General features: G+C 42.7%; 1 protein-coding gene across 4 annotated transcripts in view; it reads right to left on the bottom strand.

The window, feature by feature from the left end:
- LOC135220697 (probable phosphorylase b kinase regulatory subunit beta) overlaps nucleotides 1-14,976 on the bottom strand; it is a 329,203-nt gene that overhangs the window by 230,813 nt on the left and 83,414 nt on the right. For all 4 annotated transcript variants that reach the window (XM_064258095.1, XM_064258098.1, XM_064258094.1 and 1 more), the window contains exon 4: nucleotides 9,384-9,591. In XM_064258095.1, coding sequence (XP_064114165.1) covers nucleotides 9,384-9,591 — 208 coding nt within the window. The remainder of the gene's footprint in view (nucleotides 1-9,383; nucleotides 9,592-14,976) is intronic.

Genomic DNA, 14,976 nt, shown 5'->3' on the forward strand with positions numbered 1-14,976 from the left:
CCCTAAATTCAAAGGTAAGCGTGACTTTAAATCGCTTCAAAAGACACTGTCGAAGAATTCAGGTTCCACCCTTGCCCATAAGTCTTCGGCTCACCATCCCGGAGGGACAAGGCTCAGCTCTTCTCCAACCCTGAGCCTTCGACTTCTAAGGGAACCAGCCCTAGGACTCCAAAAGAAAAGGTAGAACCTTCACCTTTCAACCCAGACACCTTCTCTGCAAATATCTCTGCCAATATTATGCAGCAGATGGGCAGTTTGGTTGGGAACTTAGTGCAGAATAAGTTCCAGGAGATGTTCACTTAGATCTTGTCTTCTTTAGAGGAGTCAGGCGCCAGTCTATCCGTGCTATCTCGGAGAGGCTAGTCACTCAGGAGAACCTCATTGCAGGTCTCCGAGAGAATCCTGCGACAGGTCTTCCACAGTCCGGCATGGTGGCTCAAACCATGCCGGACTCGCGTACCCTCCCTACCTTTACGGCAAGCAACCCCTGGAGGATTGCTTCCCACACTCCCTTTGTAGACAGCATGCTGACGTTGGAGGGCTGTGGAACTCGAAGGCTTGAGGACTTAAGAGTTTCATCCGGAAGGTTTACAGCCCCCCTTCATTGGCTATGCCCGCCTTACAGAAGCAGCGGTGAGGAGGGAAGACAAGATCCCGAAGGAGACTGTAATCCTTTCTCGGGATCAAGCACAGCGTGAATGGCTACGGAACCTGGAGGAGTGGCAATGCGTCAACACCAGGGTTCAAGCCTTTAAGAGTGCCTTCACGATCTTCACTGTGGACGCGGAGACCCCCATCCCGTTCCTATCGAAGGTAGCGGAGCTCACCTTACAGGCCGCGATGAAGGATGAGCCAATGCCACAGCTCCGGGAGACGGAACCAACATCCCTCCTGCTCCCCGGAACAGACGATCTCTGGTTAGATCTTCCGGCCACCTTCTCGGTGGGAAAGCTGAAACCAGAATGCGCTATCTCTCAGTTCAGCGAGAGATTACCCAGACTTTCAGACAGCCTCATCCAGGCTGAATTCGACGCCAGGATGAGACTGTGCAGATCCCTCAATACACTAGTTATGACGGAGGTATCAGCTCTGATCTACGGAGAAGAACCGCTATTCAAAATCATAGCGAAGTCACAATTGTACTCAATGCAATGTGACTTATATGATTTTGTCATAGCTAGGCGGAATTGCAGGAAACATGTCCTGGCAGAGGCCACTATCTGACATGAGCCTAATAAGCTCTTAGCCTCATCCATTTGGGGCGCTGATCTCTTCCCAGCCTCAGTAGTGAACGAAGTTCACTGCGAGGCAACTAGGTTTAACCAGAGCCTAAGGGTTCGCGGGGGTTTGATCAACAAACGGAAGTCGGAATCGGCTGCATCAAATCAGAAATCCAAGAAGAAGCCTAGGAAATTCCAGCCTTTCCAGGCTTCCCAGCAACAAACAGTAGTGCAGGCGGTTCCGGTATCACAAGTACCGCAACCATCCACTTCCAAGGCGCAGCCACAACAACAGTTTGTGTTGCTGACGCAACCTCAGCAGGCACAGGCTTCGACCTCCTACGCTGTCTTCCCGGCTTTCAACCCGGTCTTTGAAAGTCAATCCTTTCAGCCCTTCAACAGGTTTGGCAAGGGTAGCAGAGCTAGAGGCGCCTTCCACCAAAGAGGCGGCGGAAGAGCATCTAACCGAGGTAAGGGTTTACGAGGAGGACGTGGGACACACCCTTCCCCGAACCAGTGAGAATCCTCAGGTAGGAGGGAGACTGTTCCTCTTTCGTCACCGACGGAAGTTCAGCAAATGGGCCTAAAGTATTGTGTCCAAAGGTCTAGGTTGGAGCTGGCTCAAAGGTCCTCCTCCATCCAAAACCTTCCATCAACAGCCAACAGCGGAATTGATAAGAGTACGCTCAAAAACTCCTTCAGAAAGGAGTAGTGTCAAGAGTCAAGCATTTAAAATTTCAAGGTCGCTTGTTCAGCGTGCCAAAGAAAGGCTCAAACAAACGAAGAATAATTCTAGACTTGTCCTGTCTAAACTTATTCATTCGTTGCAACAAGTTCAGAATGCTGACCATCTCGCAGGTGCGGACCTTACTACCCCGTGGGGCCGTCACCACCTCTAAAGATCTTACAGACGCATACTATCATGTTCCAGTAGCAAGACACTTCCGCCCGTTCCTAGGCTTCAGGCTAGGGAACCGGCATTCTCCTTCAAAGTAATGCCTTTCGGGCTCAATGTAGCCCCCAGAATATTTACAAAACTGGCGGAGACAGTCGTTCAAGAACTCAGGTCTCAAGGAATAATGCTAGTAGCTTATCTGGACGATTGGCTCGTTTGGGCCACAAGCATCGAAGAATGCCACAAAGCAACGGTCAAAGTAATCCAGTTTCTGGAACACCTGGGGTTCCAGATGAACAAGACCAAGTCCCAGCTAACACGGAGTCTCACTTTCAGTGGTTAGGCATTCAGTGGGACTTGAACTCCCACACTCTATCAATTCCGTCGTTGAAGAAGAGAGAAATAGCCAAGGCAACCAGACAATTTCTCAAGTGCAAGCAGACGTCCCGGAGGAACCAGGAAAGAATCCTAGGCTCTCTCCAATTTGCTTCAATAACAGACGTTCTGTTAAAAGCAAAACTGAAAGACATAAACCACGTCTGGCGCTCAAGAGCAAACAACAGATCCCGAGACAAACTAGCCACTGTCCCGGCGATCTTACGGAAGAGACTCCGCCCCTAGACGGAGGTCAAGAATTTGTCGAAGACAATTCCCCTCCAGTTCCCTCCGCCGGCACTAGTAATCCACACAGATGCATCACTAAGCGGCTGGGGAGGATACTCATAGTACAAGAAGGTACAGGGAACCTAGTCCCTTCCAATCCGCCAGCTTCATATCAATGTACTGGAAGCTATGGCAGTGTTCCTTACCCTGAAAAAGCTTCACCCAGCCAAGAAATCTCATATCAAACTGGTGGTGGACAGTGCAGTGGTTGTACACTGCATCAACAGGGGAGGCTCCAAGTCGAGCCATGTGAACCATGTCATGATAGCCATATTTTCATTGGCAGCCAAGAACAAATGGCACCTGTCTGCCACCCATCTAGTGGGAGTAAGGAACGTAGTAGCGGATGCGCTATCTTGTTCAGTCCCACTGGAGTCAGAGTGGTCCCTGGACAAACAGTCATTCAACTGGGTCTGCCATCAAGTACCAGGGCTTCAGGTGGATCTTTTCGCCACAGAATTGAATCACAAACTCCCTTGTTATGTGGCTCCCAACCTGGACCCTCTGGCTTATGCCACGGACGCGTTGGCTATATATTGGAATTAATGGAAGAAGATTTACCTTTTTCCTCCGGTGAATCTTCTCCTGAAAGTTCTGAACAAACTCAGGATGTTCAAGGGACACATTGCTTTAATAGCCACCAATTGGCCCAAGAGCAATTGGTTCCCACTACTACTGGAATTGGAACTCCAACCTCAACGAATTCCCAATCCCAAGCTATCACAACTAGTACAAACGAGGACTGTGTACGCTTCCTCAGGGATTCAGAAAACCCTAACTTTATGGATTTCATGAAGTTTGCGGCAAAAAGGGATGCCAATATCGACCCTAAGAATATCCTATTCTTAGAATCGGATAAACGGGAATCGACCCTACGTCAGTATGACTCAGCAGTTAAAAAACTAGCTATATTCCTGAGGAATTCTGAAACACAAACCATGACAACCAATCTGGCCATATCCTTTTTCAGGACACTGTTTGAAAAAGGTTTAGCAGCTAGTACTATTACTACTACTAAATCTGCACTCAAGAAAATCTTCCAGTTTGGATTCAAAATATAGACCTAACAGACTCTTATTTTTCATCTATCCCTAAGGCCTGCGCTAGACTCAGGCCATCAGAGAGGACCAAGTCTGTGTCATGGTTCTTAAATGATGTCCTCAAATTAGCCTCAGACACTAATAATGACTCATGTGACTTTTTACCCCTCCTGAGGAAAACATTATTCCTTTTAAGTCTGGCCTCAGGAGATCAAAGGTATCTGAACTGTCGGCTCTATCTAGAGACTCTGGTCATATAGAGTTTCTCCCTTCAGGAGAAGTACTACTTTCTCCAGATCATCAATTTCTAGCTAAAAATGAGGACCTACTAGATAGGTGGGCCCCGTGGAAAATTCTCCCACTTCCACAGGACCCATCCTTATGCCCAGTTACTACCCTAAGAGCATACCTAAATAGAACAGCCCTAAGATCTTCAGGCCCTTTATTTATGAGGGAAAAAGGTGGCACTATTTCCTTAAAAGGAATTAGACAACAAATATTGTATTTCATTAAACAAGCCAACCCAGAGTCCTTCCCTCGTGTACATGACATTAGGGCAGTAGCTGCTTCTATTAACTACTTCCAACATATGAATTTTGATGATCTGAAGAAGTATACAGGCTGGAAATCTCCGACAGTATTTAAACGCCATTATCTTAAGTCCTTAGAAGCACTTACCGTATATACTCGCATATTATGCGACTTTTGAAACCTAATTTTGAAGCTAATTTTAAAGGGGTCGCATCATACACGCGGTATAAAATTAGCGTACCGTCTATGCTTTCCCAAATCGGCAGATCGCGATAGTTACTACCGGAGGAAAACAGTAGATCTTTTAAAAAGTTTTACTTGTACTTCACTATATCCAATAATATTGTATGCATTCTCATATTACTATTGTATTTTAAAATACAAAAGAGCGATCGTGCGCCATTTGCATTATTTTGGTTTATACAACATGTTTAACTGTTCTAGACTAACCATCTATAATTTCCAAATCAGTTAAGGCACAACACCGAAGGATTTTTTACTTTTTGTTTTACTCAGTAAAAGAAACATTTGTTACTTGAACTATTATTTTCCTTTTAGGATACGCAGGTAAGTGAAAATTTATTAAAGTATAAAAAATTGCATAAAATTAATAAACTAAAATCCTCCAAAGTCGCTCTCCGTGTCCGTATCATCAAATACTGCTCTGAATTCTTTGCCATCAAGGCAGTCATCATATTCGTCATCTTCCAGATCTTTGATCATTTCATCCTCATCTCCTGCATCTTCGTATAGGACATCGTCAAATTCATATGGAAGGTATAGTCTTGTCACCGTGGCGAGCTCTCTGGCGTGGCTTTTAAAGATATGCCCCTTATGCTAATTTTACAAAAACAAACAACTGCCCGTGTGTGACAGACCTTTGAATGTCCTTGAGACAACCCCGACCCCGAGGCTATAATTATAAGATTATAAGGGTTTTTTTCTACCCAGGTACTTTAATCTCCTTCCTATTCGGCCTCTCTCTCTCTCTCTCTCTCTCTCTCTCTCTCTCTCTCTCTCTCTCTCTCTCTCTCTCTCTCTCTCTCTCTCTCTCTCTCTCTCTCCTAAATCTTACAGCTGTCCGAGCGAGAGCTTTTTTTATGGGACAACATAGGCCCGCATTTCGCATTTTCCATACCTATTTATTTCGTACGATTGCCCTTTCTCGGCTGTGAAGTTGATTGTCTATCTATGGCTGTGAGATGACCAGGAATAACTTGTAAGTCGGTGTCAAAGTCACTCCACTCTTCAGTCAGGCCAAAACTTTGCCATATCGCATTCAAGCAATATTCAGTCATTGTTTCCTAACTGTTATTTTCTCAGAGAGAGAGAGAGAGAGAGAGAGAGAGAGAGAGAGAGAGAGAGAGCAGAGAGAGAGAGAGAGAGAGGAGAGAGAGTGAGAGTCGTCTGTATACGATTGTTTATTTTCTCACTCGTCAAACTTACTGTTATGCTTTATTTCATATTTTCTTGCTCACCAATTTATTCTATACCTACGATATTAAGAAATCGAGATATGTGTAGAAGGGAGAACTGACTCCAGACTGTACAGTCAGTATGGATTTAAACGCACGTGGAACTGGTTGAAATATTCGCAACAGCACCAGAATGAGATGCCCTGTTGATAGAATATCTGACTCCGTTTCTTGTTATTGCATAAAAAAAACTTTATCAATCGTGAACCTACGTAATTTATTTAGAATTCTGCGCAACGGAAAAGATAATATTTGATATCTGTAATGGGAGAAATGGTTTTATCTCTGTTTGTTGTTATAATTTGGCAGATATGCGATCAAACACGTGGGTGGGACCAAAACAGCCCAGCCAGAGAGCTCGCTCATTTTGTAAATACTATTGTTTGGCGTGCTAGGCTTACCCCGGATTCATTTTGGGTTTGTGCGCTACTCAAATTATCGCATTTTTCTTACTAATCCAAGAGTTGACCATGGGAAAATCCCAAGATTAACCAAAAATCCCAAGATAATAAAATAATTGACATATGCCAAGCTTTGGAGTCCTAAATATTTACTCTGTCTATCGGAAGGATACTGATAAATTGAATTGACGGTATCTTTCCTGAGAGAGAGAGAGAGAGAGAGAGAGAGAGAGAGGAGAGATAGAGAGAGAGAGAGAGAGAGAGAGAGAGAGAGTATTCATGTAATCAGTAAAATACACTAATAAAAACAAAAACTACGTACTGTATGCAAAGCAACACACATCATCGTTAGCTTCCCGTGTGTTACGTGTAAACGTTCATTCTAAGAATTCACAGTAGTATAACTAACACCTGATTGGCTGGTTGGTAGCCATGGAGATCTGTTATCCAATGACTGCCCTCTGCTTCTGTTCTATTTATAGACATATGCCGTGGATGACACTAGGTTTGAACGTTACCGTGTTCGTGATTTTCTGACTGCTGACGGCAAAAATTACTCGATAATTTTCTTTATATAATTATTTCTTTGTGAAAACAATAATATAATATGATAATTTTAACTTTAATGTATGAAAATACCAGTGTGTCGTAGCGATGCGTCATCAATATAGTGGTATGAAAATACCACAGGTGTTGTAGCGATACTAATCACAAAGTACAAATACTTTTCCCGGACCATCCTCAAAATTTTACGACTCTTCAACTGCAAGATCGATATGGTGAAATATATTATAAGTCATACTTATTGTTGAAATTCACAAGTTGACTTAACTGCAAAACATTAGATTTTAATTGTTATGTACATATATTTTTTGTGTTTTAACGGAATGTTTGTTTTGAAAATAATAGCTATTGTGAACATATGATATTAATTGTCCCACTATTTTATTATAGGTTGATCTTAATTATCTCACATTCATGTAACGTATTCTGTAACGTATTATATTAATATTTATTTAAATAAACAGTAATTAATAAATAACAATAATGAAAAACATAAAGGGAAAATTTTTTTTTTCTGCAGTAGTGATGTTTGTTTGATTATGCATCTGACCTCACATTTCCGAAATTGAAAAATTCCAAAACCAAACATCGGAATGTGTGTGTACTACACTTTTAAACACGCACACAATGTCTACCACTTTTACTGATAGCCCATTGGTGAAAGACTCAAATTACAGTATGTATTTCTGAGAGAGAGAGAGAGAGAGAGAGAGCAGAGAGAGAGAGAGAGAGAGAGCGAGAGAGAGAGAGAGGAGAGAGAGAGAGAGAGAATGATTTAGGACTCCAAGGCGTGTTTTTACAATTATTTTATTATCTTGGTATTCTTTTTTAATCTTGAGATCTTCTATTCAATTATCGAGATTAGTAAGAAAATTACCGTAACTTCACTAGCAGCAGCACACATCTGAACGACTCGGCCATTAGCACGCTAAACCACCAACCTTATGAACTGACCTCGGAAAAGGAACTCGCATGATACATGAGATACATGACAAAACCACTGTTTAATGGTGAAAATTTTGGGGTCGCATGATATGCGAGATCGCACGTTACTCGAGTATACACGGTAAATTTCCAGCAGTGGCAGCGGGAAACACAGTTTCTCCTGACACTGCTTGAGTAGTAGTAAGTAGTTTAATCTAGATCTCTCCTTTCTACCTGCCTCGCTGACATTCTTACCGTGGCTCTGCCACCACGTAGCCTTTTTGTACCTTGGATGCCACATGTTGTATATATTGTGATATTTCCTTGTATTTTGTTCTTAGGATTAGTCACAGTTTAAGTTAACATTCTAGTTACTTTTAAGGTTAACCATTTTGTATTATATTTACTGTTAAGGTTTCAATTACCCTTGTTACTCTGCTTGTAACTTTATCCTTAGATTATAGCAATTAACCTTAATTGTTTTTTATTTATCCTACATATTCCTAGCGTACTTCTTTATTCAAAGCTTATGTGGCCATTTCTCTGGTACTATTTCACATAGCAACACGGGCTGAGCCCAGAAAAGGGATTTTGACGAAGGAAAAAACTATTTCTGGGCAAGGGCCCGTGTCGCCCAGTGAAATCCAACCCTTCTCTTGTAACTCCCCCCCCTTTTTTGGGGGGGGGCCCAAGCTTGGCTGCTAACTACAGGTATGACGTCAGAGGCGCTAGCCGTAACGGTAGCGAGGAGTGGGCCTTAGGTCGGATCCTCTTTAGTAGAGGGATTTTGAAGAAGGATGCAGAAACCATACTGACACCTTTAAATAAGGTGAGCGAGCCAGAATATTCTGGCATTTCCATATTAGCTTTTTTCTCTGGTATGTTAGCAATAATTTACCTTAGAAATATGTGCTAAAGGGACATTTCACTGGGCGACACGGGCCCTTGCCCAGAAATAGATTTTTCCTTTGTCAAAATCCCTTTTACATGTAAAATGCGGTCCAAGATACGAAAAGCTCATGATACGAAGGCCGCCTCGGAACGGATTAATTTCGTATCTCGAGGTACCATTGTACCCTCCATATTCTTGCATTCCAGTCAGAACACTCATTGCAGGTCAGTTTAATGGAGCACATCTGTCCCTTACATTCCGTACACTAAGTGTGAATCATATTTGGATTTAATTAGTCCTGTGCTGCAGCCTTTGCTGCAATACTGTTAGCTAATTGCACTTGAGTAAGACATGATAACAAGTCCAAAGAATCTCAAAGAAAACTTTGCATAATACAAAGCCAAAGGCTACCAATACATCACCAAATGGAGAAAAATCCAATGGAGAAATAGACTAAAGTCAAAATCAAGCCAACTGCTCACAACTGAACTTCAGTTGAGAGCCGGCAAAAAACTATTGATGACTCCAACTGCATTGTTACTTCTTTATCCTGAAAAGGGTCGGGGCTAATTAACCCACGCAAACTAGCATTACTGTGAACTTCAAAATTTAAGCTGCCTGCTAGCAAAACTTAAGGCAATAAATAATTACATCCTTGGTAAGTTACAGACATAAAATTATAATTTCACTTTAACTTTAGGAGAATATATTTTTTACTACTTATGGTGTCAGATGAAATTGTTATATTCAAACTTAGACCTTTAACCCTAACACTCACCTGCAAATGACCATATTGACCAGTTGACAAGACTTCTCCCCCTGTAATTAGGTGAAATTTTGAGTGCAAGGCATATGTTGGCTGCTGACCCTTTTTGAATTTCTCAACACGCTCTGTCTGACGCATCCAACAATTAAGTACACCTCTCATACACTTAACACATGACTGCCCAAGTTCATAGGCTTTCCCATGGTCATCATCAATACGTCTGTGAAAAAAAAGCTTCTTTAAGAAATTCTATGGTAAAATATCGATTCAAATTCTAAAGCACTTAAAAATATAACCAATGATCTTTCTCTACTCGCTTCTTTAAGAAAATTCTATGGCAAAATAATGAGTCCAATTCTAAAGCAGTTGAAAATATAACCAATGATCTTTCTCTACAACTTACTTTTAACATCGAGAAATAGCACACCACAAAGACTTAGCCAATAGCATACTGACTGCATTACTTGTTAAATGCTTCACTGACACAAACCACTTTACAAATAGTACTAAATTTTTCAGTACATAGTATCAATAAGTCTGATACAATAGCAAAAGCCCTTCACTGGAGCCCGTACAAGACACACCAGCTGGCATGCAGCAATAAGTAATACGAACACAAACCTGAGGTAGTGACAGAAAGCAATCGGGAAAAGTTCCTCTGGAACTATGGTACCAGAACAGATACGGTGATACATGTCAACAGACCAAACTTGATGCTGATTGACAAAATCAAGAAGTATCACTTATTGATGTCACAGTACCATGGGATATCAGAGTAGAAGAGAAAGAAAAAGAAAAAATTGACAAGTCCCAAGACCTGAAAATAGAAATAAGAAGGATATGGGATATGCAAGTAGAAATTTTACCCATAATCATAGGAATACTAAGTACGATCCCAAGATCCCTGAAAAGGAACCAGGAAAAAAATATTTTTATATTAAAATAGTTTTATTCATACTTACCAAGCAATTATTCAGCTGTAGGATTCCTACGCATGGCAGACTAAACTTTAAATTTCTCGGTGGTATTGCCATAATTAGTGTAGGTAACCAGTTACCGCCCACTTCTGGTGAACAGGTATGACGTCGTCACACCTCTCAAATGGATTTGGCCGCAAACTCCACCTGAGGGGAGGAGGGCGGCTCGAGTTAAATTATTGCTTGGTAAGCATTAATAAAAAAGGGATTTTGACGTAGGAAAAATCTATTTCTGGGTGATTGGCTCGTGTCGCCCTATGAAAGTATCCTTAATATCATTCTTTCTAGGCAAAATTAATCTAAAATTACGAGAAAACAAAATTAAGAAAATGTCAGTAAAACTGACTCGCTCACTCTATAAAAGAAGTGTCGGTATGAGAATAGGGGCGAGTGGGATCACTACCACGAGTCATTCACCATTTAGACCTTCCAATCAAAATCCCCACTAGAGAGAGCTGATACTAACGGGTGATGCGGGGCCGCTACTACTACTACTAGGACGCCGGACGGAGCAGCGCGCCCCTAGCGGTCATCCTTAATCTATGAACATCTTGTCCTGCAGGGAGGTAAACAACAAAGACAGGGTGGGTTTCATAGGGCGACACGAACCAATCACCCAGAAATAGATTTTTCCTACGTCAAAATCCCTTTTCTGGGCTCAGCTCGTGTCGGCCTATGAAAGAGTACCAGAGAAACAGACAAGATGGGAAAAAGGACAAATGAAAATCAGTTGTAAAAAAGGGATTTTGACGTAAGGAAAAATCTATTTCTGGGCGATTGGCTCGTGTCGCCAGCGAAATATCCTTTAATCTATTATTTCTAGGGTAAATGTACTAACACATACCAGAGAATAAATAAAATAAAGAAAAAGGTCAGTATAACTGACTCGCTCACCCTCCAGGAGGGTGTCGGTATGAACACTAGGCGAGTGAGACCACTACCACGAGCCAAATGCCAATAGAAATCTCCCACTACACCCTCCAAGAGGGGAGCCGACCCACAGAGTGAGCAGCTCGTACTACTACTACTCCATCCCATGCTGCCGACTGCTGCGCCTCTGGTGGCCATCCTGAAGTTAGCAGACAATCTTGGGCGAAGGGATGGGTAGGGTGGGATTTCGCTGGCGACAACGAGCCCAATCGCCCAGAATAGATTTTTCCTTACGTCAAAATCCCTTTTCTGGGCTCAGCTCAGTGTCGCTGCGCGGAAATCGTACCAGAGAAATAGCACAAGATTGTAAACAAAAGTAAATCAGAATAGGTCTCAAATAAAAGATAAAATATATATAAAGAGAATATAATTGCTAAAAGATACATATACACAGGGGTATAAAATTATAAATATGCTTAAATTACCCTTAAATCTAATCATGTTTGTTAACATAAGGTAATTTACATATATACAGGTAAAATGACTTACATGTATCAAATGATATCTGTGTAACAGCATGTATCAAAAGTATAATAGCAATTAATATAAAATAACCAACGATAATAATATATAAAGGAATGTATATGACTTAATATACAAAACCCGTAACCATTATAATATGATGTATCCCTAGCATAAAAATAAGGGAAACATCCATGAGATCACTGTTTATAATCATTTGTGAGTGTCCCTAGCCAGACAATAAGGGGCACCCATTACACTCTCATATAAAAGCAGCTAAGACACAAGGTGAATGCAAATGAACAAGGTAGGAATAGACGAACTTTTGGGTGAGGCAGGTAGAAAGGAGGACTGAATCTTCTACTACAAATTAGCTAGAGTCAGGGGAAACTATGTTACCCGCTGCTACTGCTGGGAATTTCAGAGCTTCCAAGGATTTAAGGTAGTGACGTTTTGAACACTGTCGGCGATTTCCATCCAGTATACTTTTTTTCAACTCATCGAAGTTCATATGTTGGAAATAATTAATTGAGGTGGCTACTGCCCTGACATCATGTTGCTTTCGGGAAAGAGTCAGGATTGGCTTGCTTAATAAGTACAGGATTTGCTGCCTGATGCCTTTATGGATAAAGTTCCACCTTTTTCCCTCTTAAAGAGGGGACCCGATGAAGATGAGGAGGTCCTGGACAGAAAGGCTCGTAAGGTTAAACTGGGCAAAGGGATAACATCTTGTGGAAGGGGCAGTACCTTCCAAGGTTCCCACCTCATCAAAGGATCTTCATTCTTTGCTAAAAAGCTACGTTCCGGAGAAAGTAGGACTTCCCCTGTGGAAGGAATTGAATATGATCCGGGTCCCTGGATAGAGCCGACAGTTCTGAAATTCTTGCTCCTGAAGCTAAGCTTAATAAAAATAGGGTTTTTCTTAATAGCATTATAAACGAGCATGTGTCATTATCGGTTTCGGAAGCCAGTTTATTTTTAGAACATCGTTTAAGAACCATGAAACTGACGTAGGCCTTACAGAAGGCCTAAGCCTAGCACATGCCTTAGGAATAGACGAGAAGTAGGAATCCGTCAAGTCTATGTTGAATCCAAATTGAAATATCTTTTTCAAAGCTGACTTGTTTGTCGTAATCGTGCTAGCTGCTAAACCTTTTTCAATAAGGATCTGAAAAAGGATATAGCTGAATTAACTGTCATGAGTTCTAATATCCGATTCTCTCAGGAAGATTGCTAACTTTTTGACAGCAGCATCATACTGTCTCAAAGTTGAATCCCTTTTATTTAATCGGATTCCAAGAGAATATTCTGAGGGTCAATATTCGCATCCCTTTTTGCCGCAAACTTCATGAAATCCATAAAGTTAGGGTTTTGAGAATCCCTGAGGAAGCGAACACAGTCTTCCGTTTGTACTGACTGGGAGAGCTTGGGACTGGGGATCCGAAGAGGACGAAGGCCCAGCTCCAAAATTAGAGGATACCAGTTGCTCTGTTTGGCCAGTCTGGGGCTACTAGAGCCACTTGACCCTTGAATGTCCTGAGTTTGTTCAATACTTTCATGAGGAGATTCCACCCCTGGAGGGAAGACATAAATCTTCTCCCATTGTTCCAGTCTAGAGCCAGGGCGTCCGTGGCATAGGCCAGAGGGTCCAGGTTGGGGGCTACATAAACAGTAGTTTGTGGTTCGCTTGGGATGCGAAGAGATCCAACCGTAGCCCTGGGACTCTTTGAAGGATCCATTGGAACGAACTGTTGTCCAGTGACCATTCCGACTCTAGGGTACTGATCGGGATAGGGCGTCTGCTATGGACGTTTCTCACTCCAGCTATGTGAGTGGAGGAAAGATGCCAACTGAACTTGTCTGCCAGGGAGAAGATGGCTACCATGGACGTGATTTAGATGACGTGACTTGGAGCCTCCTCTGTTTATACAATGTACTACCACTGCGCTGTCCAGGACTAGCTTTATGTGGGAGTACTTTGGTGGGCGTAACCTTTTTAGAGTCAAGAACATGCCATTGCCTCCAGTACGTTTATATGGAACTGACGGAACTGAGGTGACCAAGTCCCTTGAACCTTTTTGACCTGGGAATACCCTCCCCAGCCGCTTAAGGACGCGTCTGTGTGGATGGTGATCCCTGGTGGAGGGAACTGAAGGGGGGTACTGACATTGACAAATTCTTGACTCTCGCCACGGCCGAAGTCGATTCTTTAGAATCAGAGGCACTGAGGAAAGTTTTCCTCCCGGACCTGACATTTGCTCGCGAGCGCCAGATTCTGGTTAGGTCTTTCAGTTTGGCTTTCATTAAGACGTTCGTCACTGATGCAAACTGGAGAGAACCCAGGATCCTTTCCTGAGCTCTCCTTGAGCTAGTTTGTGAACTTAGAAATTGCTTATTTGACTGACTTCGCTATTTCTTTCCTTTTGGTTGATGGAATCGACAGAGTTGTGGGAGGATAGATTCCATTGAATGCCCAGCACTGAAAGTCTGACTCTGGAGTGAGTCTTGATTTGGACCTGTTTTTTATCTTGAAGCCTAGATATTCCAGGTTAACTGAATTCCACTTTCAGTGTAGCTATGTTGCATTCCTCGACTGTTGGGGCCCAGATCAACCAATCGGTCGAGATACGCTACTACCATAATCCCTTGTGATCTGAGTTGTTGCACTACCACTTCCGCTAGCTTCGTGAACACTCTGGGTGCCACGTTGAGTCCGAATGGAACTACCTTGAAGGAGAATGTCTGGTCTCCTATGTTGAAACCCAGATACGGACGGAAGTGTCTTGAATAGGGATATGATAGTAGGCGTCTGTAAGATCGATAGAGGTGGTGACGGCCCACGGGGAAGTAAGGTGCCGCACCTGTGAGATCGTGAGCATCTTGAACTTGCGCAGCGGATGGCTAAGTTTAAAAGAGGGACAAGTCTAAGATTACCCTTCTTTTTTGTGAGCCTTTCTTTGGCACGCTGAACAAGCGACCTTGAAATTTTAATCTCTTGACTCTCGCTATAGCTCCTTTCTGAAGGAGGTCCTCCGCGTACTCTGTCATTCTTTGGAAGAAGTTGACGGAAAGGACTGGCTGGAGGTGGGTTCGTCAACCAGCTCCAACCCAGCCCTTTTGACACTATGCTCTGAGCCCATTGGCTGAAGTTTCCCACCGGTGGCGAAAGTGAAACAGCCTCCCTCCTACCTGAAGTTCTTCATTGGTTCTGGTAACCGCCTCGGCCTCCTCTGAAG

Source organism: Macrobrachium nipponense, chromosome 2 (genome assembly GCF_015104395.2).
Source record: "Macrobrachium nipponense isolate FS-2020 chromosome 2, ASM1510439v2, whole genome shotgun sequence".
In the NCBI taxonomy this organism is placed as follows: domain Eukaryota; kingdom Metazoa; phylum Arthropoda; class Malacostraca; order Decapoda; family Palaemonidae; genus Macrobrachium; species Macrobrachium nipponense.